This window comes from Crocodylus siamensis, chromosome 7 (assembly GCF_052110815.1).
Source record: "Crocodylus siamensis isolate JL-2025a chromosome 7, ASM5211081v1, whole genome shotgun sequence".
NCBI classification, from domain to species: Eukaryota; Metazoa; Chordata; order Crocodylia; family Crocodylidae; genus Crocodylus; species Crocodylus siamensis.
Genome location: NC_143401.1, coordinates 10169352 through 10194211, shown reverse-complemented (window position 1 = coordinate 10194211; position 24860 = coordinate 10169352). Strand labels below are relative to the sequence as shown.

The following is a 24860-nucleotide window of genomic DNA, read 5'->3' as shown; positions in this document are numbered from 1 at the left end:
GCCCCCCCCAGCAGTTTTTTTGCCATGTAGGCCAGCGGTGTGTTGTGGGGGGCACTAAGCCCGCAGCATGTGGGGCCAGGCTCCTCCAGCCCCCAAGAGAGCTTTTGGGGTGCATGTGGCTATGGGGTTTTTGGCCCACCCCCAGGCCTGCCCACAAATTGTGCCCCCACCAGACTCAGGAGGCACCAGTCGCCCATGATGGCTGGTCTCTTTTGTGACAACTCTGAGGCTTTGCTATTTGCTTTATTCCTGCTTAACACTCTTACAAAACTGAACTGCATCCAAACTCCTGGCGTGGATTCCAGAAAGGCAGCTCTGGGGTTCCTCTCTCCTTCCCTGAGCTGGAGTGACTGCAATGCACTGGACCTTGAAATCCTTCCTGCTGCAAACATCATCAGAACTGGGATGTCTCTGCCAAGCCTTTTGGCTCCCATGAAGCAGCACATTGGAGTAAAACACACCCAGCTGAGCACATTCCCAGCTGCTCTGGCAGGGTGGTACCGCTGGCCAGCAGTGGTGGGCCCTGCCCTGGGCGCATCAGGTGGGCTTTGTGAGGGAAGTGCCTAAGGAAGCTGCCTCAGGGATTACTAGGATGGTGCCAGTCCTTCAGGCTGCCCTTGGAAAGGAGATGCAGTGTATTTGGTGATGACAAAGCTGTTGACTGCAGCACACGTGCTGTCCCGGATCGGCTGGCTGTGTCTCAGCACAACAGGGTCAGTCAGACCCAGGTGGCCCTGCAGCACCCACTTGCTCTGCCATAGCTGTTTCATTGCTAGACCTGGCCTGGCCAGAGCCCCCATGCTGCAGCCCACTCAAAGGTGGCAATGCAGGGGAGAAAGGGGAGAGCTTGTTATGTGGCGACAACACAAAGGCACCACATCTTCTCTCCCTCCATAACCGAGAGAGAAACCCAGACCCAGGAAAGCCAAGTGCTGGTTAGCGAGGTGTCTGCTGCCGCCCAGTGGCAGATGACCAAATAAAACCCCTGAGCACTTGGAATAGTATTAGGAGACTCACACCCAGAAAGCATCTCTCATCCCAGGCCCATACTCTTTTTTCACCTCTGTCATCTTCCTGCGGCCACATCTGTCTTCCCCTTGCAGGGGTGGGGGCTCTGAAGGTATCAGTTATCCATGAGATGCCCCTCCCCATGGCTGAGCACTGTGCTCTTCTCACCCACTGAAAACAGAAACCTGCAGCTTGGGTGTCCCTGGGTGCATCTACACGAAACATTTACTGCAGAGCTGCCTACTGCCTACTCTGCAGTAAAGTCGCCACATCTACACATGCAGCCCTATTAGGTAGGTCGCAGGAAATGAATAAACACTGCTGTGGGTTAGTACTTGTAAATACAAGTACTACCCTATGGTGGCGTTACTTAATGTGCCACAAAGCATGTGTAGACACTGACCCAGTTGGCTGGGGCATGAGGGTGTTACAGTGCGGGGAGTGCTTGCCAGCTAGCCTAGCACTGAAGCACCCTCGTGCCCCAGCCAACTCCTCGGTAGCATGCTGAGCTGAGTCAAAGCAGGCCTGCCCCAGGTCCCCTGCCAGCCGGGGCTGCTCTGATCTGGCTCAACATACAGGTAAATGTGGTGCCCAGGAGCAATACAGTCTGGTGCAATAAGCACTGGAATTTATTGCATTGCCTTAACTGCACATGTAGATGACCCCTTATGTCCGTAACAGACAAAAGAACCAGGGTCTGAAACCCTAGCTCTCTTCCCTGAAAACTGCTCCTTGCATGTTATCCATACTGCCTGCAGCTGTTTACCCACATGAATGTTCCCCTCGACAAGTCTGGCACCAGGGTCCCATCAGATTTCCACATGGCTGAGTCCATATCGCTTCCCTGAATTCCCCCTCCAACTTCACTTGAACAGAGGGCTCCACAGTGCGGCGCTGCCATCGGCCGCCACGCTCCACCCCCGAGGTGCCAGCATTCATTCCACGGTGGGTGAAGACGTCCCAGCTGCCAGAGTGCTTTCAGGACTGTATAAAAAGTGGCTGATAATTATTGTAGTTATCCTGTACCCAAAAGGGAAAAATAAAAATCAAGCTGCGGCTGCAAGGAGGGCCTCTTTCTTCTCTCTGCCTTACTTCTCATTTCCCCTCCACCTCTACTGACAGCTACCACCCCAGAGACGGCATAGCTCAGTGCTGGGAAGGAGCTGTCAGTGGGAGCCCTGGCAGCAAGCAGGGCAGATGAGTGGGGGATTGTGATGTGATATTAGGCGGCTGCAGAAGGGGACAAATATGCAGCCAAGGTGTGTGCAGGAAGATGGAGAAGGGGATTCCTGTCCCAGCTCTCAGCAATGCTTTAGACCAGTGATTCTCAGCTAGGATGCTGGGGTACCCTGGAGTGCTGCCAGATCCTTCGAAGGGCGCCATGAGGTGTGAGGAGATAAGCAGATAAAGTAAACAGAGAAGCACAGGCTCAGGCTTGCCCCTGCCTGGATGAGTCCCCATCCCCTCTGCAGGGAGGTAAGCACTGTAACATATCAATCGAGTGCCATTCAATTCACTAGTTCTGGAGGGCTTCCCCGAGTCCACTGAGGGGTGCTTCAAGTCCAGAAAGGCTGAGAACCACTGCTCCAGACACAGTCAGCTGCCTGGATGAGAGGCAGAAGTAAACTCCCATCAAATCTGGGAGTGTTTCCATGACTCCTGTCTGCCCTTGGTGGAGGATGTTCCTCAGGCTTTGATCCTACTCTCCCTTACACTGCTGGAAATTGGAGCGACCCCAAGGGATCAATGGAGATGAACAATGTAAAGCCAGCATGAATGAGAAAGGAACCGGGCTGCCTGGTTACCTGCAGCACACTGGGGTTCCCTGGGGATCTGCCTCACATTTCCTCTCTCATCTGGAGGGGCCTCAGCTTCAGAACCTGCCCCCAGGAAAGGAGACACAGGTAGTGGGGAACCTGTGAGGAGAGGAGAGCATCTTCCCAGTATCGCACAGGTCTCTGGAAAACAGCTCCTGCAAGTGTCCATGCTAGGGATCCCTTGGATAATGTTATAAGGCAGTGAACAGAGCCTATAAGCTGTTAAGCCTCCGTAAAGAGCCTCCACATTCTGGCCATATTAACACCAACCCCTGCTCACATCTGCTCCCAGTTTTATTTTTAACCCAGTATTACACACTTCAGACTTCTTAATGGAGCAGCATTGGTGAACAGCTACCACTGATTCCTACCCCACCCCGCCTGCAAGGCAGTAGCCAGAAGCAATCACAGTGCACTTTGGTCTAATGGGATGCTATTGCAGCCCTGGCATTGTCTGGCGCCTCACTCCATCTGCACTGTGCTTGCAGCATCTTAGAGGATCAGCATCCATGCAGATCAGGACTGGTGTTGCACAGATGCTGGGGCAGGGAGACGGGGCGGATGAGGTAGTCCCTGTGCAAGGCATCTTTTCCCATGATGGGAGAAGAAACAGAGGCTCAGAAAAGGAGGGGACTTGCACAAGGTGGCACACCTGATTAGCAGCAGAGCATCACAGAAGAGACCAGGCAGGTTATATAAAAAAAGAGAGAGAGAATTTTACTGTGATCCAATAAAGTGCAACTAGGCTCTGAGCTCTGCACGCAGCCAGGGGGATGCACACACCAGGGCACAGCAAGAAAGGCTGGGAGGGACTGGCAGATTGGAAAGGCCTAAGAGGAAGCTGTGAGACAGCAAAATGATACAGAGGCTGGACGAAGGCTTCTTTTTAGCAGTGTCTAAAGCTCAGATTTCAATGTGAACAACAGAGGCCCAAGCTGCATAAGGGTCTGAAGGGAACAATGCTGCTGCAGATGTTTGGGGCAGGGGGAAAAGGGCAAGTCCCAAACTGGCACTTCAGTGGCCAGGTCAGAGCCGATGCCTCGAAGCCAGTGACAAGCTGCCTTTCCTCCCTGCATGAGGATGCTATACGAAATGAAGCTCTGCTCTGAAACATGGCTGCAGAGGGCAGCACAGGACCTGTCCCTCACCGCAGGCTGGACCTGCAGTAGGGTCCTTTGGCTTTGCATGGTCCTGATGGGAATTCTGCTTCCGCCTCAGATTAATTGAAGAGCAGAGACAGAAAAAGGCACATAACGTCTGGGCTGTTATCTGGATGCTTCTGCTAAAATGAGCTGGAGATGAATACTCAGTAATGTTGAGCTGTCAAATCACCATGGCTCTTTAGAGTTAAGGTCCCTCTCAGATGAATGGGGCAGTTCACACCTCTCTGAATTATTCTTCCAGGCTGACTGCACTTTCAGCTAGATGCCTCTTGCACTGGTTACATGTGGGCCATGGTCCGAAGATGGTTTGCAGCCATAAGGATTACAAACATTTCCAACGGAAGCTGAGATTCTGAACACAGGTAATAGGATCACAGGAAAGTAGGGCTGGAAGGGACCTCATAAGCTCAGGGCAGGATCACCCCTGACTTAACTATCCCAGCCAAGTGTCTATCCAACCTGCTCTTGAAAATCTCCAGACTAAATAACCCTAATTCTTTCAGCCTTTCTTCACAGGTCATGCTTCCAAAGCCCCTAAGTAATTTTGTTGCTTTCCACTGGATTCTTCCCAATCTGCTCACACTTTTCTTGAATTGTGGGGCCCCGAACTGGACTCTGTTCTGCAGGTGAGGCCTTTCCAGTGCCAAACAGAGCAGAAGAATCATCTCCTTTGATTTGCAGGAGACACTCCTGTGAACCAGCCCAGTCATTGTGCAGCCCTGTGAATACAACCCAGTTCTCTGGCAGGAGGTGAGTTCTGTGGCTGCAGAACACAGGATGCTCCAGGTAGCGCTTTCTGCAGCACTGTCTCAGTAATGCCAGGTTAAATCTGTTCCATTTACAAGAAAGGCTGGGTTTTCCTGCCAGTGCCTCAAGCTCCTGGGGGATTTGACCTGAGCTGGGTTTTTCCGGCTCATGCACTGCTGGTCATAAAAAGACTCTGCTACTGAAATTCAACTCTGTTGCTAATGCACAGGCCACTAGAGAATCCAGTTCCCTGTCCCCAAGCTGTTCTAGCTCTGAAGTTTAACAGAGGAGAAAAGTGGGCAATTCTCATTCTTGGCAGTACAGGCTGAGTGTGGGACTTGCAAAACACAGGGGGCAGATCTCTTTGTTGATGTGCAACAGGATGGAAGGCTGACTCTACTCTAACCAGCCCCAGTTTTACATTGATGTTACTCTCCCTGGACACTTCTGCCCTGTACTGCCATACCTGGGATGGGAGCTGGGCCCTAGAACTATCCTTCCAGCATTGACAAAGAGCAGGGTAAGCCCAGCTGAGTCCTGTCTTCTCTGGAGATGGCTCTTACAGGGCTCAGCTGTCCCTAGGGAAGCCATATGGCAAGTTCTTGCAATGGGACCCACTGTTTCCCTTGTAATGTTGGCTTTCACATACCTGCTAGATAGCCTTGCTATCATCTGGGTGGTATCCCCAGCGTGCAACATGGTGACACAAGAGATCTATAGGATTCCTGCAGTCTGGTTAATCTGGGGCACAGGGGAACCACAATGGGGGGAGCACTAGGAAGGGGATGAGCCTTGCCAAACAATGGTACTTCCCAGTTAGTTGGAAGGAATTGCCAGCAGGGCTGGAGCCCCTCTTTGGGCAACGGAGACAACTGTGTAGAGAGATGCATTGCAAAAGGTCAGTATCAGATTCCCTCCTCCATTGAGAAGGCTGCTTGGCATGGCTGGGCAACAGATCAGGCTGCTGGGCCTCTCCTTTGCCCTCTGCTCTGGGGTTGTGGCCAGGCTGCAGAGTGGCAGTGGCTTTAGGGAGCTCCACACTCATTTTGCTCCCAGCTGGAGGTGGGGCCAAGCCTTGTGGCTTAGATCCAGATCCAAAGCCCCTTACAAGCTGGGGAAACATGGATCAAGGCTCCAGTTCAGGCCCATCTCTGCATCTAGCCTGGTTCTCTCAGCATCCCCACCATGATGGGAGTGTGCCAGATACTTTTGCCCAAGCCTTGCCTGATGCATGGTACCAGCAGAGAGCCCATGGGGACTGCTCCCCTCCATGCTGCCTGCCTTGTTGTCCTTGCCACTGGGCCCAAATTGCATTGTGGTCTCCCCACAGGTGAGAAGGGACTGCATGGTCCTAGGCTTCAGCAGCAGAGGCACTGTGGACACTTGAGAACACTCTTGACACCTAGGCTTGGGGGTCAGGGAGGAAGGGGCTACTGCCTCTCTGCCCTGATGTGATCACCTATCATCCTCCTGTGGTAGGTGGCCAGGAAGATGTCATTGTCCCTGGGGCAATCATGGTGGCAGGAGCATGTCCTGATGAACATCATCTTACGCTGGAAGATGTCCCCCTCCGGGCACCTAAAATCCACCTCTGCGGTGCTGGTGGTGTGCGGGGTGCAGCAGCGGCCATCCGTGCAGCTGCCACAGAACTTGGGTCGGTAGGTGCGCACGCTGGTGCAGCCGGAGAACTCCAAGTGAATGGCCTGGCGGTGCTTCGGGGTCCGCACACACTTCTTTCCTTTCTGGGAAGGGAGCAACAGCAAGGAAAGGGTTAACCACCCGCAACAGGAACACATGGGCAGAGGAGCTGAAAATTATTGACGTGCCTCTGTGGGGGGATGCTCTGGGGTTTTCCAGGAGTAATTTTAAAGTGATATTTTTTGGGGGAGGGGGGTGTAGAATATGTTATTTTGTTTTAGTGAGAAAAGGGCACTGTGAGGGTCTCCCTTTCTTGGGAAAAGGAAAAGAAGAAGAAAATGGAAGCAAGAAAGTGTATTTAAAACAAAAGGTGGGTTCCCCAGCAACTGGAACAAAGACACATCCAACCTTTTCCCAACATTTCAATAAGCTGGAACAAAAAAAGGCATTTCAAAGCAATCAGACCCCTCCCACAAATCATTTCCACCTTACCTAACCCCAGTTTTCAATGCTCTTGACCTCAGGTTTTTGAACAGCTTTAGCTCTGGGCCTGATTCTGCCATGACCAAACCCTCAGTTTCCAGTTAAGTGAATGGGAGCACAAGATGCTCTGCCCTTCACAGGGCTGGCCCCTGTATGTGATGCAGTATGGAGGGGGTGACTAATTTGCTATTGCTCCATGGCCCAAACACCCCATGGAGTTTGAGGAATGAAATATGGGGCTTGCTTTAAGGCCCTGCAGAGACTTGCTCCTTTTGGGTCAATGGGTTTGGCATCTACCCATGAATTTTAGGTACAATAAGTGTATAGGGATCAGCAGATAAGGGAGCAAGTAGGCAGCTCCCTGAAGTAGGCCCTGACACCTGCAAGCCCTTGGAGATAGGAGCCTTATTTAAAAGGGCCTGACACAGGTGTCACAACTACCTTGGCATTAGTAGTCCTGGCAGAGGACCCCTTGTGCCTTTGCTAGCCAGAGGCTAGAGGCTGCGCAGAGTGCAAGGGCAGGGAAAAACCACCAGCCACCGGCTGCAGTGGGTTCAGCCGCACCCTGCTGCTGTCTAGCACTGCAGCAAGTACCTTGATGCTCTTCTCCAGGAGGAAGTTGCAGGGCCGGACCATGCAGAGCTGGCTTTCCTTCTCCAGGCGGCACTGGGGGTTGTCATTGGTGACGCGGCTGGAGATGCCCATCCCACAGGTCCTGGAGCAGGCACTCCACTCGGTTGTCTGGACCAGGCAGTTCTCCTGGAGGTTGTTCAGCTCAGGTTTGTATGCTGAATTCTCCCTAAAAACTGAGCCAGGTCAAAGGAGACTAAAGAGAGGGTTCAGAGCCCTGGGACGAGACAAGGTACATCACCAGACACAAGGGACATCCCTGCATGGTGCCTCATTCTTTGGGAGCCTCTACGGGATCACTCACAGGCTGGTGCAGTCTCACTCCCCAGTGATGGAGCAGAGAGGGACTCTGCAAGACCCCATTAGGTTGCTCAGCCTTTCAGGAAAAAGCCTAGCAGGGCAGGCAACATTTGGTTTCCTTTCCCTACTTCTGGCAGCTCTGCTCAATGTGAGAGACCTGGGTAGTGCCTCAGTTTTTACCCACTCCTTAGCAGTCATCCTGGCTGCTTTCAAGACTGATACTTTTTACACACCGCACAAGTTCGGCCTTGCCAACATCCTCAGCTCTGACAGAGGAGATGAGCAGCTGATTCACTTCTGCAGTCCCAGGCCCCCTCCAGTCTCAGCTGGGTTCACCGTCTCTGCCTTCCAGCCCCAAACTTCCTTTCTGTGCAGCATTTGCTCCAAGCCTGCTTGTGGAGCTGGACCCTTGCATGAAACCTGCTCTGTTCAGGGAAGCCATGGCTGCTCCCTGATGCTGAGGGACTGAAGAGGGCTCACCCCTTGTGCACAACTGATTGGCTGCATCATTTGCTCCCAGCAGCAGGCCCGTCACACAGCGGCACTTGTGAATCCCCTCGCCTGTGGATCTGAACCTCAAGCTGTAGCCCACTTCTTTAGTCCACAGCTAACTGCTCTCTCTTGACAGCGAAATCAGCTGCTCTGGCCCTGGTCCTACTCCCACCTGCCTGTCACTCACCTGCCAGGGCTGTTTCAAAGCGGTTCTCCTGGCTGCCCTCTTGGCAAATCCACTCCTCGCAGCACTTGTTCAGAAGCTTCACCCGGCGGGGGTTGGGGCAGTCTGGGGAGGGGAGCCGCAAGTCATCTGAGCACAGGGGGATGCAGCCGATGGCGCCGTCCATGCAGATGCACTGCAGCTTGCAGGTGGGCTGGAAGCTCTCGCCGTTGTGATAGATCTTCCCCAGCAGGTCACAGGTTGCTCCCTCATTAGCTGCAGGGAGAGAGGACAGGGAGATGTGAGCAGCTGGAAAGCCAGGCCTCTTCATCAAGGGGCTATGTTACAACAAACAACCTAAGCACTTTAGCAGGAGCAAAGTAGGTGAACGGAAGCCTCCCTCAGCCGGAGATATGACCCCGGGGGTGCAGCCTGGCCTCCCCCAGGCCGGACTCTCCCAAACAGACAATTTCCAGTCCTTTCCTTGAGTACCTGTATGAGGAGCAGGGATTGAGCTGACGGTGACCCAAGGTTCACCAGGCACCGACCATACCCCTGTCTTAACCCACCTAACTGGATAGGAACAGCTCCACTTGCAGACCCGAGTCAGTCCCCTTCCAGACATGAGAGGCTCCCTCCCCTAGGCAATTCAAGAATGCACCAGTATAATTTCTCATGCCCAGTTATCCACACAGATCTGAGCAAGCTGCACTTGCTGACAAGCTGCATTTACTAGCTCCAGGTCAGGGCTAAGCCTGTAAAATGCTTTTGAATGAATGGTGTAATGAAGTACACATGCTGATGAGAGGATCTGTTATTTCTGAGCACAGCAGAGGGCACTAGTACCATATGAAAATGACCACGCTACTGACAGCTACAGCACTGAGTTGGTGCCCAGGGAAAAGAGACTGGAGGCTAACGGGATAACGACGGGTAATGAAGGAGCTGGTTGACAGTTCAGGAATGTTTCTTGTGTGCAGAGCTATTCTGGCCCTTCTAGACCCTTGGAGGAAGGGAGATCACATAAAGCTCTCTGTCGCAGAGATTAGGTCCCCCAACACAGTTGAGATACACTGGCAGTATGGAGGGGTTCAAGTTTAGATCCCAAGCACCCCACAGTTCAGAGGTGCTTGGTCCTGCCCTAACTCTGAGGGCCAGGTGACAGACCCCTTGCTGAGTTGTCTCACGGGAGTAAGTTCTCCATATGCGATTCATTCTGATCACATTAAAAACCTCTGTTGCTATGGAAGCGCTTGGCAGGCCCTAACCGAGCCATTTTTTCAATGATGGATCTAAAAAGGCGGCAGCGAGCAAGGTCTAGAATCTGGCTTCTTGAACCGCCTGAGCTCTCCCCAGTACTTTTCAGGCCTTTCTGAAAGTCAGCATCAGCCTGTGGCAACGTTTGGGTTCTGGCACTGGCCGTGATGCCCCGCAACACTTGCCCTGCTCTTCTGCCATGCCTTGATGTAACTACTGACTGCCAGAAAGGGAGGCTACCTAAGGGTCCTAGTGTGAGCCCTCAGTCCTTCTGACAGCCAGCAGGTCCCGCATGGACCCTGCTGGTCTTCTACATACTTTACGCCTGGTGGGTCCTCCTGGCCCACTTGTGCCTCTCAGGGTACTTGCAACCTTAAGGGCTATTCACGGCCTCTGAAACTCCCCTATAGCCATGCCCAAGCCTTGCAGATGTTACCGCACAATCGCTTCCTCGTTGAGGCTTACTTCAGCCTTCAGCCCCGTGGCCCTCTCTCCACCCGGCTCTGGGCAACAAGCCTTCTTCAGCTTTGTCTGGGCCCCTAGCCCTATCTTAACCACGGCCCCGGGCCCTATCGGCTTGAGTTGTGCCCAGCTGCAGTCCTTCTCTAGGCTGCAACCCTATAAGGCTCAAGCCCCATCTGTGTCTCGAGCCCCCAGCCCCTGGCAGGGCTCCAGACACTCTGGTGCCCACAGGCACAGCTGGGACCTCCATGCCACCCCTACTAGTCCCAAACCCAAACCACCAGTATAAATTATAAAAAAAGGTATAAACCCTCTGGCAACATCACCAACTAATCTGGTCTGGGTCCAAACGTAACCAATGGCTACTTGTCCATTCAACCAGGCTTCCCCCTTATCCTGGGTCATGTCGCTTTGCAAGGCAGCAGTGTTCTGTTTGCCTCCCCCAAGGCAGCTCTCATGCCAGCTAGGAGCCAGCTAACCCTGCTGCAGTTTCCTCTTAAGTAACAGGAGCCTTCTGACTCCCTGTTACACATCTCCTCTTTGCTGAGCTAAAGCCAAACACTGATATCCACCAGCCTCCAGGCTTGGGCCTGCACGCAGGATGCCTGCCAAAGGGTTTGGAAGCATCTGAAGTCCCAGGCTGGGGTGGAGGATACTTGCCGGTAGCAGGGCCACATATGGTACTTGAATGATTCACACAGGTTTGGAATTGATTTGGCTGATTTGACTTGGGACACAATTTTTTTTCCTTAAATCTATATATATCCACCAGAGAAACCTCATCTTCAGCTGGGCAAGCTGCTAAGAAAAACCACCTCTTTGCAACCGTCCAGGTTACATACAGCCAGTGTCTCAAAGCGCCCCAAGTCTTTGACATGCAAGATGAATTTCTGATATGATACAGGAGCCAAAGGCTTTTGTCCTTTGAGACAAAAAGGCAACCTTCTTTGACGTGTCATCAATTTCCCACATGTTTAAAGGTGACTATGAACGGGAAAATACATTTTTTAATTGATTTTGCACCCCTGGTGGCTTCTCTATGATCTGTGAAGAACACCAGGATGCATTCCTTTCCTCCTCACTCCCACAATTTCTTCCTTAAAGGATTTTTTTTCTCTTTTACATTAGGCATTCAACTCTTACCTTCTGTTTTCCTACAAGAATCTCTAGGTGAGCAGAAAGCTAGCAGAGTTGTGACATCAAAGACCACTCCACTAAAAATATCCCGCTCCCTTGTTGCCTGTTTAAAACTTCCATTGTCTACAGATTTTTGTTGACACCTAATTCAACTCAAAGACGTTATAAACGCACAGGAGCAAAGCACACTTTTAAAAGAATAATGTACAAGCCCTTCTTTTAAGGGCTGTGCCATTTCCAATCCACACTGAAGACATCTAAAGGGATGTTCTGCAAAGCTGAGGTACATCATTATTAACACTAGCTACTTTTCAGTTAAAGATATTAAGAAAATCTACTCCCTGGTCTGCCACCCCTTGAAAAATATCTTTCAGATCTACTTTATAAATCGCAGATAACAAAAAGGGCCAACATCAATAGACAGAGAAGCCTGACCTTCCTATTATGTGGTACACCACAAAGCAAGACAGCCTTATATCTTAAACTAGATAAAAGGACCATTTTCTTCCATGAAAATGACCATGAAGTCAGTACATTTTCTTTGCTGCATTCATCTAAAACAGGGATGTCAAAGTTGTACTCACCCTGGTTTACAGCTGGCACCCCATGTATATTTAAAGTGCAGAACTATGGGTGGAAATTTTTTCCAGTGGACCAGAAAACGTTGATTCAATTAAATTAAAATGTTTCAGAAGACCGTATTGATTTTCCTGACATCTTTATGTGCAAGTATTCAAACGTTTTCTTCTGATAAGGACAAAATGTTTTCTTTTCATTTTTATAATATAATATATGAATAATTGTCCAAATAAATGCTGTGAGCTTATCAAAGTATTCTGACAACGTCAGAACAAAATATTTTTTGAATATTTCAGGAAAGAAGTTGGGAGATTTCAACTTTTCACCTGGATTTGGGATGAAACAAAATTTCAAACTCTCAGTATTCTCCACAGGACAGAAATACCCTGTTTTTGTTAGCTCTGCTCAGCAACTTCTTTCCAAATTTCAGATTCTGAACAAAAAAAAGATCTGTGAAGGCTTCAGGTAAATGATTACCAACATGGCAAGCCCTGGCCTGCTTTAAAGGACTTACCAAGAAATCAGCTATGTTTGCTACCCCCCTCCCTTGCTTCATAGATAAAACACCTTCATCTTAGAAAGTGTATGAGCTGCACAGTGCTCTTTTAAGGGTCTCATTCAGGCTCTCCTAAGCTCATTCCACCTTGTTCTTGAGAGGAACACAAGGCTTTCAGGATTGCAAACATCTCTATTCTAGCCAGAGTAAGGAAAATGTATCTTAACTTGCAACTTTCTGCACTCAGAAGCTTCAAAGTCTTCACTTTTTCCACCTAAAAGAAGACCACCCGTTTTCGATGTAAAATGGCCATCCCAAGATTGTTTGAACACTCCTGTTATTCCTTTCAACTCAAACCCTCTTGGTCCCTGCTGCTAAACTAAGATCAGTTGGTTTTCTTAAAAGGTTCCCCCTAAAGTGTGCTCTAGGCAGGGATTTTCTTATGCCTTTAGATTCCAATTAGCCAGTCATGCCCTTTCACTTCTCTATAATGGCTTCATTTTCTTGCTCTGATCCAATTAAAGCAACAAAGCAAATTGAGTTAGGGCTTCTCATTTACAAGCTCCATGGAGCTCTGCTCCATTCATGAGTCCTGTCTCCAGACATCACCTCCAGGTGACAAGGCATTTGCACTCTGCCACACAGAATACCCCAGACTGTGAATGCCCTGCTGGCACAGATGGTTTCTGCATCTGCCCTGTTGTCTAAGCTACCTGGTAGAGGAGGTCTCTCGCAGGGATTTGTGGAGCACGGGGCACACAGGGGATGTGAACAAGTAGAAATTCTCACCTTTCACTTCCCTTCTTGCCCAGGTTAGTGTCCAATCTTGACGGTTATGCCTTGGATATTTTTAACAACCTCCCTTTCCTTTTCTTGTCCTTGCTGAAAACACCTCTGTTCTCTCTCGTGTGGGCACCTGTTACCTTCTTTTCTTCAGCCTCCCAAGCTCTCCCTTCTTCTTTCTGTCCCAGATCCAGTAGCTGATCTCATCTTCCTCTCCCACCACTCTCTCTGCCACCCCCTTGTTCCTTCACTGCTTTTGCTGGCTTATCTCTCAAGATTACAGAATGGGAGGCACCACAGAGATAGTTATGACTAGGTGAGTCAATGGTATTATGCCTCATACCTTCAAACAGGTGCTCACAGATTCATCAGCTGAAATTCTGACCTTATTGAAGTCGCTAGGAGTTTTTTGAGAACTTTAACTTATCCATTTTTAAGATCAGAAAGGATCAATGTGAACATTTGGTCCGACCTTTTGCATTACAGAGGCTACAGAATCCCCCCCAGGGATTTCTACTTCTAGCCTGTACTTTGTGGCAGACATTCAAACTTGAGGTCAATTCTGCAAGTAATAGAGGCTCTCACTAGATCTTCTTCCAGTGGTGCTATGCTTATTTATGTCCTGCAGTCAAGCCAGCAGTTAGAAGAAAATGGCAAACTTCAAGTACATCTAGTGGCATCTTTCAGTAGTCAACATCTGGACATCGGCTCAGGTAATTAGAACTGGGAAGGCCATATAAAGACATCCAGCGTGAATCCTGACGAGTGCGCACATACAGTTTGCAGTACCTCAAACCCATTTCACCATGCTGCTGGCTTGCACACAGAGGGTTGGGGGGTTTTTTAACACTGGGAGATCCTGGCGTAAAAAAAAATCACCACTAAAAAGGCAGTGTGGTGCACATGGCAGCAGTGTGCACTGCCATAAACAAAGCCTGGTCAGCCAGAACCACACTCTAGCTGCTGGCCAGGCTCTGAGCGGTCAGCTTGACACCGCTGCTGCCCCAGGAGGTCCCCAGGACTCCAGGTAAGGCTTCTGGGGCAGAACCTCCCCGATGCCACCCAGGTCAATTTACTGCACACTGGAGCACGTGTGCAGGGGCATGCCCAGGGACAAATAGCAGTGGTATAAATATGTCCCACTGCTATTTGTCCCGCAGGAAATGCACGCCCCTGCACATGCATGCTCATTGGGACACAATCACCCCTAAATGGGGTAGAAGGAAAATTAAATAGATCAAAGGAAATAAAATTGATCAAAGAGGAGATAACACTAGCTTTTGCATGTCAAACTAATCAGCCAAACTCTTGCAAATTAAAAAAAATAGCATATGTTATTCCAGCAATTCTCAATCTGGGTGGCACCCTGGGGTGCTATGAGATTCTTTTAAGGTTGCTGCGGGAAAACACCCAATATTAGCACTGTCATTTGTGCAACACACACAATTCACAAGATAAACCCAGAGATTTCAAATAAGAATTCAGTGTCAAAAACATTATGACCCGTTGTCGCCTGTCTGAGTTCTTTGCAGTAGAAGAATTGCTTTATTATCTTTTCTGTGGTTAAAAAAATGAGTGAAAGCAGAAAACCCTTTTTCTGATGGGGGGCAGCCTTGGGTCTAACAAATTTGAGGACCACTGTATTTCTGACACGGTTAAAACAGTGCAGTGTCAAGTAATCCCCAGCTCTCCTGCATCAGGGCAATTCCAAAGTATAATGGCTGAAATGCTAATGATAGCTACAGCGAGGGTTGCTTGAGCATTTCTATTTCCAAAATCCCATTTACAATTGCTGAGAACTTCCCAAAACTTTGATTTCTATAAGAGAAATTTTCCAGCCTCCATGTCTATGCAGGGTGAACTTTTTGGAATATTTGAACCAAAAACGCTTCACTTTTTTTTTTTACAAAAAAACCCAAAGACAATAGGAGGCAGGATTAGGGAGGGAGTAAATATGATTTCGCTTCTATGATAAAAGTATCCAGGAAGAACACTTGTAACAAACACTGGTGATGCAATAGTTTGGATTAAAAACTGAAATTCAGCAAGATAAGGAGAAGTCTTGAGGGAAATCTGATGAAAACAGGTTTGCATTTACATCACTCAGCACCTGCAAATCCTAGGTAGTCCATACATTTTGTTTTGTTCTTGATTTTTGGCCTTTATTAATCTTGTGACCACAAAAAGAGCATCAGTTTGTTTGTGTGGGCGAAGTGCATGTAAAATGCAGCCGTTGCCATGATGGGTTGGGGAATTCTGACTTGATTTAAAAAGTGACATTTCTTTACCAGACATGTCCATATTCGTTGCGAGGACTGTGCAAGTGTCAGTAGAAAAATGTAGTGGCCTGAGTGGGTGCCAACAAATTTAGCATCTGTAATGGCCCCAGTTTCACATCTCATCCAAACTGTAGTGCATCCAGCAGATGAAGCGTTGGCTCACTTGGGGGCAAGGGTGCTAGCCAGGCCATCACTAACATTGCTGGCAGCGACCTGAGTTTTGCAGCACGTTTGCCTGTCCTCCTGGCCCAAGTCGGTTCCATAAGCCTGCAAACCCAAGGGTGGACTGTGGAGGAACAGGCATCTCAGACCTCCCTTTGCACTGGGTTGACCTTAAGTTTGTATGGTCCTTAGGAAGGTGCTGCATTTAGGTGGGGTTTGCATCTTGTTGCTTAGTGTGCAGTGCAGATGGAGCCCTACACTTGGACTTGAGAAACCTCAGGTCTATTCCTGGCTCTGCCACTGGCCTCCTTAGTGACCATGGGCAAGTCACTTCCCCTCTGCTGCAATTCTCCTATCTGTAAAGGAAGGAGTCAGGAGCTTGCCTTTTGTCAAGCACTTTCATCTACAGATATAGAGTGCTATGTAGGAGGTAGGCACTGCTGGTTTGTACGTTTTCTTACTGCCAGAGAGAAGTGAACTGCCATTACTGCAGAGTCACCGCAGCGATGGGAATCTTCCACAGTGATAGTACAGACACCAAGTCAAGCTAAATGACTGGCTTCCACTGAAAGTCAATTATTATCTGGCCCCTAACTCCCATTCTCATCTTTGAAAATCTCTCCCACTTCAACAGAAAGCACTATTTAAACATGAGATGGACCCAAATCTCACACGATAACTTCTACCACAGCTGAACCAGAACTAGAGATCAGATTTGAGCTCAGACCCAGAAATACAATTTTGGAGGGAGGAAGAACGGACTATCCTAGGCAGATCTTGCAGTGGTTTCAATCCCTATACAGCACTGACATACTGCAGTGCTAAATGATATATGTAAATGCCACTAGGGAGAGGTTTGGATGCATCTGAGGTTATGACTTGTGTCACCTACTCAGTTGCACACTTCTCAGTCCATCGGTTGGTTTAAAAGGGATGACACAGACCCAGTAAGAAGAGGGCAGATAACATATCAGAAAAGTCTGCTGCTGTGTTTGTCCCCTGTAGGAGATTCACACAGCTCTGCGGTTTTTCTGTCATCTGCAGAACCTGTGGCTCCATGATGAATGCATGTGCAAACTGCTCACCTAAGCATATCCCACTGCCACTGTGGATTTTGGAGAAGTCGCAGTAGAGTCCTTTGTGATGATCGCAGGGTTTCTGAAGGGAACACAGCTCACCAAGCTGCCTGGCACACACCTTGCAGCAACCGCAGGCATCCAACACATGGCTGGTACCAGCAGGGCACTGCAGTGGCTGGGAGGGGCACTGGCATGGGTAGGAACATACCTGTGATTCTACCTGGAAGGCAAATGAATCAGAGAAAGTACAAGTTATTTTTAAAAACCATCCAGCTGGAAAAATTAACAGTAAAGATTGTGTGTGGATCTTTCTCCATCCTACTGCTTCTCTGCTTTGCATTCTTCAGCACCTACGAAGTGGCTGCCATTGCAGCAAACTGACCCTTGCCTGTAGTCTGCTTGTCAGTGTGAGCTCAACAACTGTTTTGAGATCCCGTACCAATGTAAAGTAACAAAGCAATCAAGTTCATATGCTGGACCCATTTCTGCACTTGCTACAGCAGACCCAGCTTCTGCTGTGAAGCAACCACCCTGAGTATTGTTTTGTCACCATCAACACTAGTACAACTCTTCCAACTGTTTTGAGTGTTGCTCCCAACAACAGTTCTAAATTTAACTTGCATGGGGGCAGGAGTTGCCAAATGTTTGGGTTTTTTTAATTTTATTGTTAACTTCTGCAACAATCAGTACAGGCCAGCACAGGCCAGCAATCAGCCTGAAGCTTAACCTGCAAGACCTCCCAAGGTCTCACCCGCTTCAGAAAGAATCAGTGTAATTCTCTAGTGCAGAGTATTGTGTAATATAACCTCTACAGCCTGTAGCACAGATATTTGCAAGCTGCAGTCTTTTTTGGGACCACTTGCTGTGAGCTGGCATGTCAAATCTCTTTCCAACTGCTAAATTGCATTAAAAGAAGATAAAAGTACACTACACTTTCCCCTATTCTTTTTCATGCATGCAACTGCTCCCAGTGACAAAGGGACATGCTATTTAACCAGTAATGGGTGGGTACCTGAGATCAGAAGCAGGGTAATGTTTTTCTGATACAGTATCTTTGATACCTGGTGCCAAGAATAAAGACCCAGATGCCAGAAAAGTCTTGAGTGTTTCTAGCTCCACCGTGGAGCTGTTCTCCGCCCTGATGCCACTTGTATCACCTCTGTGTCTCACTTATCCCATTTGGAGAATGTGAATAAAACGGTGCTCAGTTCACCTCTGTAAAGCATGTGAATCACCTTAATGAAAAGGTGTTGCAAAAACAAAGTGGGACAATTGCAACAAGCCGTGCTGCAGACCTGCATGCAGAAGAAGCCTAGCAATCCAACCTGAGAACTGACATTTTGTCTTCCTCCCCCTATTTGGGGACTCTCCTCCTGAAGTTCACTTCGATTTCATCTTTAGAGGAACGGGGTCCCCTCATCTTCATTACAGGCCTAATCCTGCTTCTGTTGAAGTCACTGACAAATTTCTAAGGACTTCACGGGCAGCAAAACTGAGCCAATGTTATGGATCAGAATAAGAAAGATGACTCCCATGCTTCTAGTTCTGCTAGCAGCTTATGCATAGCTCACAAACATCACTCGTAAAGCTGTCACTCCTGGGAGTTGCAAGCACTGACTAAGCTGAAGTCAAAAATCTACCTGGAAGACTCACCGCTCTGTATGTATTCTCCATCCCTCACTCCCAGGTCCCATCTGCTTAGTTTACAAGTCAAAACAAGATTTTCTTAACTGCTACCACCACAGGCTGCACCTAGCTACCTGGAGAAAGAGATATGAATAATGTTCTTTCTGCTCCATGTACCCTTTGCTAGCAGTAAAGGCACAGGGAGGGCATGCACAAGGAGACAACAGCTCCATATCTGCAGCTGCATTGGCTCTGTGGCATGGTCAGTGGGGAGGTACCCAACCAAGATCTCGCCCATGGGAAGCAGCAAACAGGTGCAAGGATTCTTTACAAAAATAATGCTCTTTGGACCATGATCACATCTGAAAAAGCTGGGGGAAAGAACTGTAAGCCTCAGTGAAAGGTCTGCTGGAAGCTGGTGCAATATAGATGTAACATATGGTCCTTGCTCCTATAGTCTCACACAAATTATACGGATACAGCAGGCAAACTGTGATCATCCAAATGCTGAATTGCAGTGGATAATACCCATGTTGTCCTTCATCACACCTCTCCGAGGCACCCTATAGACACTGATACACCTTATAACAGCCTTGTGCGATACGTGAGAATCACTATTTCCATTTGACAGACAGGGGGACTCAGGCACAGACAAACTAGTTTCCCCAAGGTCATAGGTGTCAGTGACAAAGCTGAGAACAAACCGTAGGAATCCTGTTTTGCTTTAACCACTAAACAACCTGCCTCTTCCTGATGTAGCAGTCATGGCTCCTGTTCCCCAGCTCTAACAACTAGATCCTTGCTCCTCTCCTAGAGATGAGAACGCGGTTGAAGCTGGAGCCCCGCTGTCAAAGCATTCAGCAGCGGTTTGGGAATATGCCCTAATTTGGGATAAACATCTATAAAAGTGTTTCCATGATCCGGTGAATCATAATGATCTATAGTGTGTACTTCAGGAGTGCCTGTGCAGGGTGCTGCACAAACAAAGCACAAAACAAAAAAAGAGATTCCCTCAAGAATAAAAACTGCCTAGCCCTTGATACCAGTGAGTTCTTTACTCAGTGAAAGGAGACACGTTTTCTCTGTTGGCATATTCTGGGTGATGCCAGCAACAAATATAGTTCATCCACCTAAAGCATTTTGCATACATCAGCTCAACAAGCCATAACATTCAAAGCTGCCGGAGGCATGGGCCTTGCATCTTGATTGCTTCACAAGGTGCTTTGCATGCTTTTAGGCCATATACTAACAAAATCATCATAATGCTATTGCTATTATTATGAGTGTGGTAGCACCTAAAAGTTTGGCTCAGAATCAGCATGCTACTGTTCTAGGTCTTGTATTAACACATAGGTAGGCAAGCCCCAAACAGCAAGAAAACCAATTTCTTCTTTAGAATCACTGTTTCAAAGGGCAAGAAGCTATCTTATGATTAGAGGTAGAGGACAAAAATAAGAGGGTTTTCTTCCTGAGCAATGCTACATACTTGGTAGGTAATGCAGTGGGACAAGCTGTTTTACCTCTCAGCCTCCCCATTCTCCTTCCTGTAAACAGGAATAACAATTATATCAGAAAAGCATGAAGAGCTTAATTCATTTGTGTTTACGAAATGCCTTGAGAGCTCTGGACAGAGGGCACTGTGCAGCGCTGTACTTAGACTCCTGGTGGCCCCGGGTGAACTTTTAGTATCGGGCCCCCCTTTGCTGAAGATAATGATAATAATTTTTAAATTACCATTTTGAGGTCCCCTTTCTGTCCGAGCCCCAGGCAGCCGCCCGGTTTGGCGGTACCTGTGTCCAGCCCTGGCACTGTGCATATCACTCCTTCTTTGCATCAGGCTGTTCTGAACATTTTCTACCTACATACCTGAAATACCAAATGAACTGCTAACCTTTTCCTAGGACCCTTCAACAGCAGGTCCCAACTGCACGGGTAATTTTGCCTAAAGCATCCTGCATGCCTTAAAGCAAGCTGCACAGCTCATCCTGTAAGCAACATTACTGTAGCCCAGTACATACCCAGTCAGGTGCAAGAAGGAGGAGGAACAGAGTCCAGGTTATTGTCCCAAAGCTGTCAGACATCCTGAGTGAGAGAGGATGGATTTCAGACTGACGGCTAGTGACTAACAACTCTCTCTCCCCCGCTCTCTTTCCAACCCTCCTCTTTCTGTCCAAAGAACATTGCACACAAGCTCCTTTTTAAATAGCCTCCTGAAGAGGCGTATCCTGCATTTGAGTGACAACCTGGGAAGCAACCCAAAATGGTGCAACAAAAAGTGTCCAAATTCCAGGGCATATTAGCAGATTCCTGTGGCCCTGGTGGTTACAGGGCTGCTGATGGAGCCTGCAACTTTGGTCACATTACTTGGAGAAATCAAATCCTGGCAAAACACTCTGCTAGGTTATTATTATCATCATCTAATTCTTCCCTCTGCACTCCCCCCTCCCTTTTGGCCAGAAGAGGTGAAGACTTAAATAAGCAAAGCTTGTCAGGCTAATTTTTCTCCTTGAAAATATGTGCATCTTGGGGAGGGCGGGGAGAAGAGTTGGAAAGTTTCACTCTGCAAAAAGCAATTAGGTAGCAGAAGTCACTGTGCAACAGCAAAGCTTTCAGACCCTGCTGGCCCAGGAGAATGAAAGCCAGAAAGGTGTAGGGACTGGAAGGTGATCTGATCTCTTGTGATATGAGGAAACGGAAGGTAACAGGACAAAACTCACCTTCCAGGGGCAATAGCTGCCTACAGTGTTTAATTTGTGGCATAAAATAAATGCAGGATGAGATCACACATTATGTAGTCTTTTGTGTGACTACTGCTGAAACAGATAGGCACCCGTATAAAAGTACAGGCTTTACAATATGGGGGTTGGTTCAAGGCACTCCAAGTGAATTAGAGGATGAGAAAAATAAGCAAGCAAGGTTGGGAGCTGAACCAGGATAACAAGAGGGTGATCTCAGTCCCTGATGGTGGGAATGGTTTGTAATCATCATAGCTCTTGACTTCTCAGTGTTTAAGTAGCAGCATGCAGCACTTCAAAATGATGGGAAATGGCTGAGTGGGTGGCAAGACAGTGGTTTCTAGGAACAAATAAAAGGTACACACTCCCAGTGTGTCCTCGGGTGAATGACTTTGCCTTTCACCCTGAGCACTTCTATTTGTAATAGAAGACACAAAGACAATAGCACAAAGATAATACAATAAGCTGGAAAGAGGGCTCCTTACCAGCCAGCGGTGCTGTGAGTTTAAACGTGTGAGTTAATATTTCTGCACTACTTTGAAAAGGCTTGGCGTTCAGTATTGCATTGTGTTTTTATTTAATAACAGTTACACACACATGCAACACCAATCGGAGACCAACACAAATTGGAAACCAAATTGGAGACCAGACCAGACCTGCTAACAATATGGAAGGATTTCTTTTCAAAACAGTCAATTCACTAAATAGTCCCTTCTCCATCCCCACGAGCTCTAGTCAAATAAGATTATCCCCATTGCACAGAGTGGAAAATGAATGTAGATATTGTGACTTATCGCACAGCTAGTCAAGTCTGGGATTCGTATTCAGAGCTTTGTAGCTCAATGAGTTCACCCATAATGCTTGTAAGTTATAACACAAGGCAACCTGAAGACGAATCTGATGGAGAAAATAACTGTCACCCTTCAAAGCTAATGTTCTCCTTAATGCTCCATGAGCTGCTTAGCAGTCATATCTCATCAGGCTAAATTCTCAAATGGAAAAGTGAAGCCAAGATTTAAACAACATTATCTTTACTGATTTAATCTATCAGGCAACAGTTAATGCTGTTGCTTTATGCAAAACGCGATACTGAAATTCGGAACAATTTGACCCATGCTATTATCCTGCTCTCTGTGTTTCTTCTCCTTCTTTCTCTAGTCCCTCAAGGGGAAAGCAGAACTTTTACTAACCCAGAGTGCATGTGCAGCAGTAACAAAAGCACAGGGCTGGGAGCCAGGAGGCCGACAGCAGGACTCTCACGATGTGGAGGCCCCTTTGTGCTGCTTTGCCAGAATAAAAAGGATGAAACCTTCCCTTTTTCGAGACGGTGCTCTGTGCAGGTGCTTCTCTGGACAGTGCAGAGCTGAAGTGAGCCCTCTAACACCAGCCCTGCGGCCAGCCCTTAGTATAGGGTGCTTGTCAGGGGCATAAGCAGCCTGTAGCACACCAGGGCCATTCTCTACCTATCACACCCATAGATAAGACAGGGGAAGTAGAACACAAGCAGCACCCTGAGGCTATTCCAGACTCCACCAGGAAGGGGGCAGGGGTCCACAGCCCCACAAAACAGAGGATACACAAAGTGGCCACTTCAACTCTTCCTGCTCTATTCTTGCCCCCAATGTGGGGGCGGGTTGAAACAGAGACCCCTGGATTTTACTCCTTGCCCCCTAGCTCACTATGTGACTGGCCACGTCTCTCAGGCTGTACCTCTTTTCCTCCCTTGATAAAAATGGATGTCGGCTTAATACTTATGTTTCCTCCTGTTTTCCTCCCCCCTGAAGGTCTGCAAAGTCATAATCATTTCCGTAGAAGGTGCTTCTGATGCCACAAACAGCAGGTTCTGCCTTGACACAAAGGATTTCAGGTATGAAGGTGGTAGAAATACAGAGTGCCCCAGAGCAGTTTCAAGCCAAATGCTGCCCGTTTGGTATTGGTACCGACCCTTTTCCGAAGCTCCGCAAGCTGTTACAGTTCTGCTGCCGAAAATCTGCTCTTCATGTTTCACAGGAACATTTCACACTGTCAGTTAATGATGCTGGGGTACAAACGATCTATCATGCACCTCTGCTTTTATGTTCTTTCACATGCAGGAAATAACACATGCTGGATTCCCAATCTTTCTGAGCATTTGAAGTTGTGACATGTATGCCTTTTTCATTCTATACATTTTAATTACTGGTTAATGAATTAGGACAAACAGGGAGCATAGTCTGTTAGTGGAAGGGACTAGCTAGGAGGGAGCGTGGCCTATTAGGTTTGACACGGGGCCCAGAAACCTTGAGTTCTAACCGAGCGTCTGACTCAAACTTGATAAATAACCAGCCACACTATGACAGCTTCCCCATTTGTGAAGCTGAGGTAATAATACTAACCTGCCAATCAGGGGTGTTGTGAAGTGTACGTGATATTATAAAAATATTATTAGCTCACTATGGTTGAGTTGCATTGAGCAAGTTTTCAACATGCAGCAAAAAAAAAAAATCATGTTTTCCCTATAAAACATCCTTGCAAGGTAAAATTCCCACTGCGGAGTCTTTGTCAGTAGTCTGAGGTCATGTTCCTTTTCAAGAACATGCTCATGCACATCAACCGCCCCCAAACAAACAACAAAACCCAGAAATATTGAATTAACATACTACTTCTCCACAAATCACCTTAATTCAGCTGTTGGGGAAATACCAGCATATTATCTTTCTTTCCTTTCCTTAGACGGCATGAGCAAGTTCTATTTGGGCCCCTCTAGCAGTAAGTAACCCAAGTTTAGAAACTACTTCAGGGCACAGAAGTGTCCAAGTCTCTTGCATCTCATTTGGGGCAGATTTCTGGAGATGAAAGAACCCAGCTTGATACCGAGATCCCAGAACTAATCTGCAACAAAGGCAACTTTTCCCTTACAAGCTGAGCAAGTCAAAGCTGTAGTGTGGACGCACCATGAAGCAGGGAATTCCAACAGTGGCACTTCAAGCTTTAGACAAAAGTAAGGCAAATGACTTCTTGGACCTCTGTATACCCTCACCATCTCCTGGCTACCTTCTCTCTTGCAGGCAATGAACCAGAAGAGAAGCCTAAACTAATCTCCCCTCTTCTAGCAACAGGACTAAAGGAGAAAGGCCAAGTGACCATTTGAAGTCTTTTGCCTTTGGGAGCTCCATAAAGCAGACTGAAATATTCCTGGGACAGTCAGAAAATAGAAACCACACCTGATACAAACAACAGACGATTTAGACCTTGTGTGCAGTTTGCTTGCCAAGTGCCTTGAGAAGAACATCAAGGTTCAGTGACTCAGAATGATCCAAAAGAGGAAACACCCAAGTTAGGGGCAATTTGTGTCTCTTCTTTTTGCCTGAGCTGCTCTGAGTGAAGAAGAAAAACGTCAACTCTGCTTAAAATCTCCCTGAAGCAAGGAACACCCAGTATTTCATCTGCCCTGTTACACTCTTCTGCAGTTCATCCTCCCTGTCCTGTCAATGGCTTCTCCCAAATTTGTTATTCATTAATTATTTCTGAAAGAAATTTATATAATCACAAAACCAGCTGTAAAAGTGGACTGTGAAAAGCAGACAGATTAATGTGTCCTTTGATTCTGTATCTTAAGGTGGTCTCTCTCAATGCAATTCTGTTTTCAGCAACAAGAACAAGAGGCCACCAAGAGCATGATGGTGCAGCTCCAAAGAGAGCAGAGAACTCGGTTGCTGTGCTAAGATGGCAATCACTCTCAGTCATCAGTCATTGCAAAGATTGTCCCCTTCTGCATGGCTCTTCTGGGTCCATGTGAATTGTTTGCAGATCTCAGGATAGTCACTCATGGAAAGGTCTCGACA

General features: G+C 47.9%; 1 protein-coding gene across 1 annotated transcript; it reads right to left on the bottom strand.

Annotated features, from left to right (window-relative positions):
* Positions 1 to 1529: 1529 nt before the first annotated feature.
* Positions 1530 to 20447, bottom strand: LOC149859481 (CCN family member 2-like). Its single transcript, XM_090058210.1, has 5 exons — positions 20320 to 20447; positions 16682 to 16895; positions 8466 to 8717; positions 7451 to 7662; positions 1530 to 6477 (listed from the first exon to the last, which is right to left on the bottom strand). Exons 1-5 carry the CDS (start codon positions 20380 to 20382, stop codon positions 6166 to 6168), a joined length of 1053 nt encoding a protein of 350 aa, XP_089914336.1. The 5' UTR covers positions 20383 to 20447; the 3' UTR covers positions 1530 to 6165.
* Positions 20448 to 24860: the final 4413 nt, after the last annotated feature.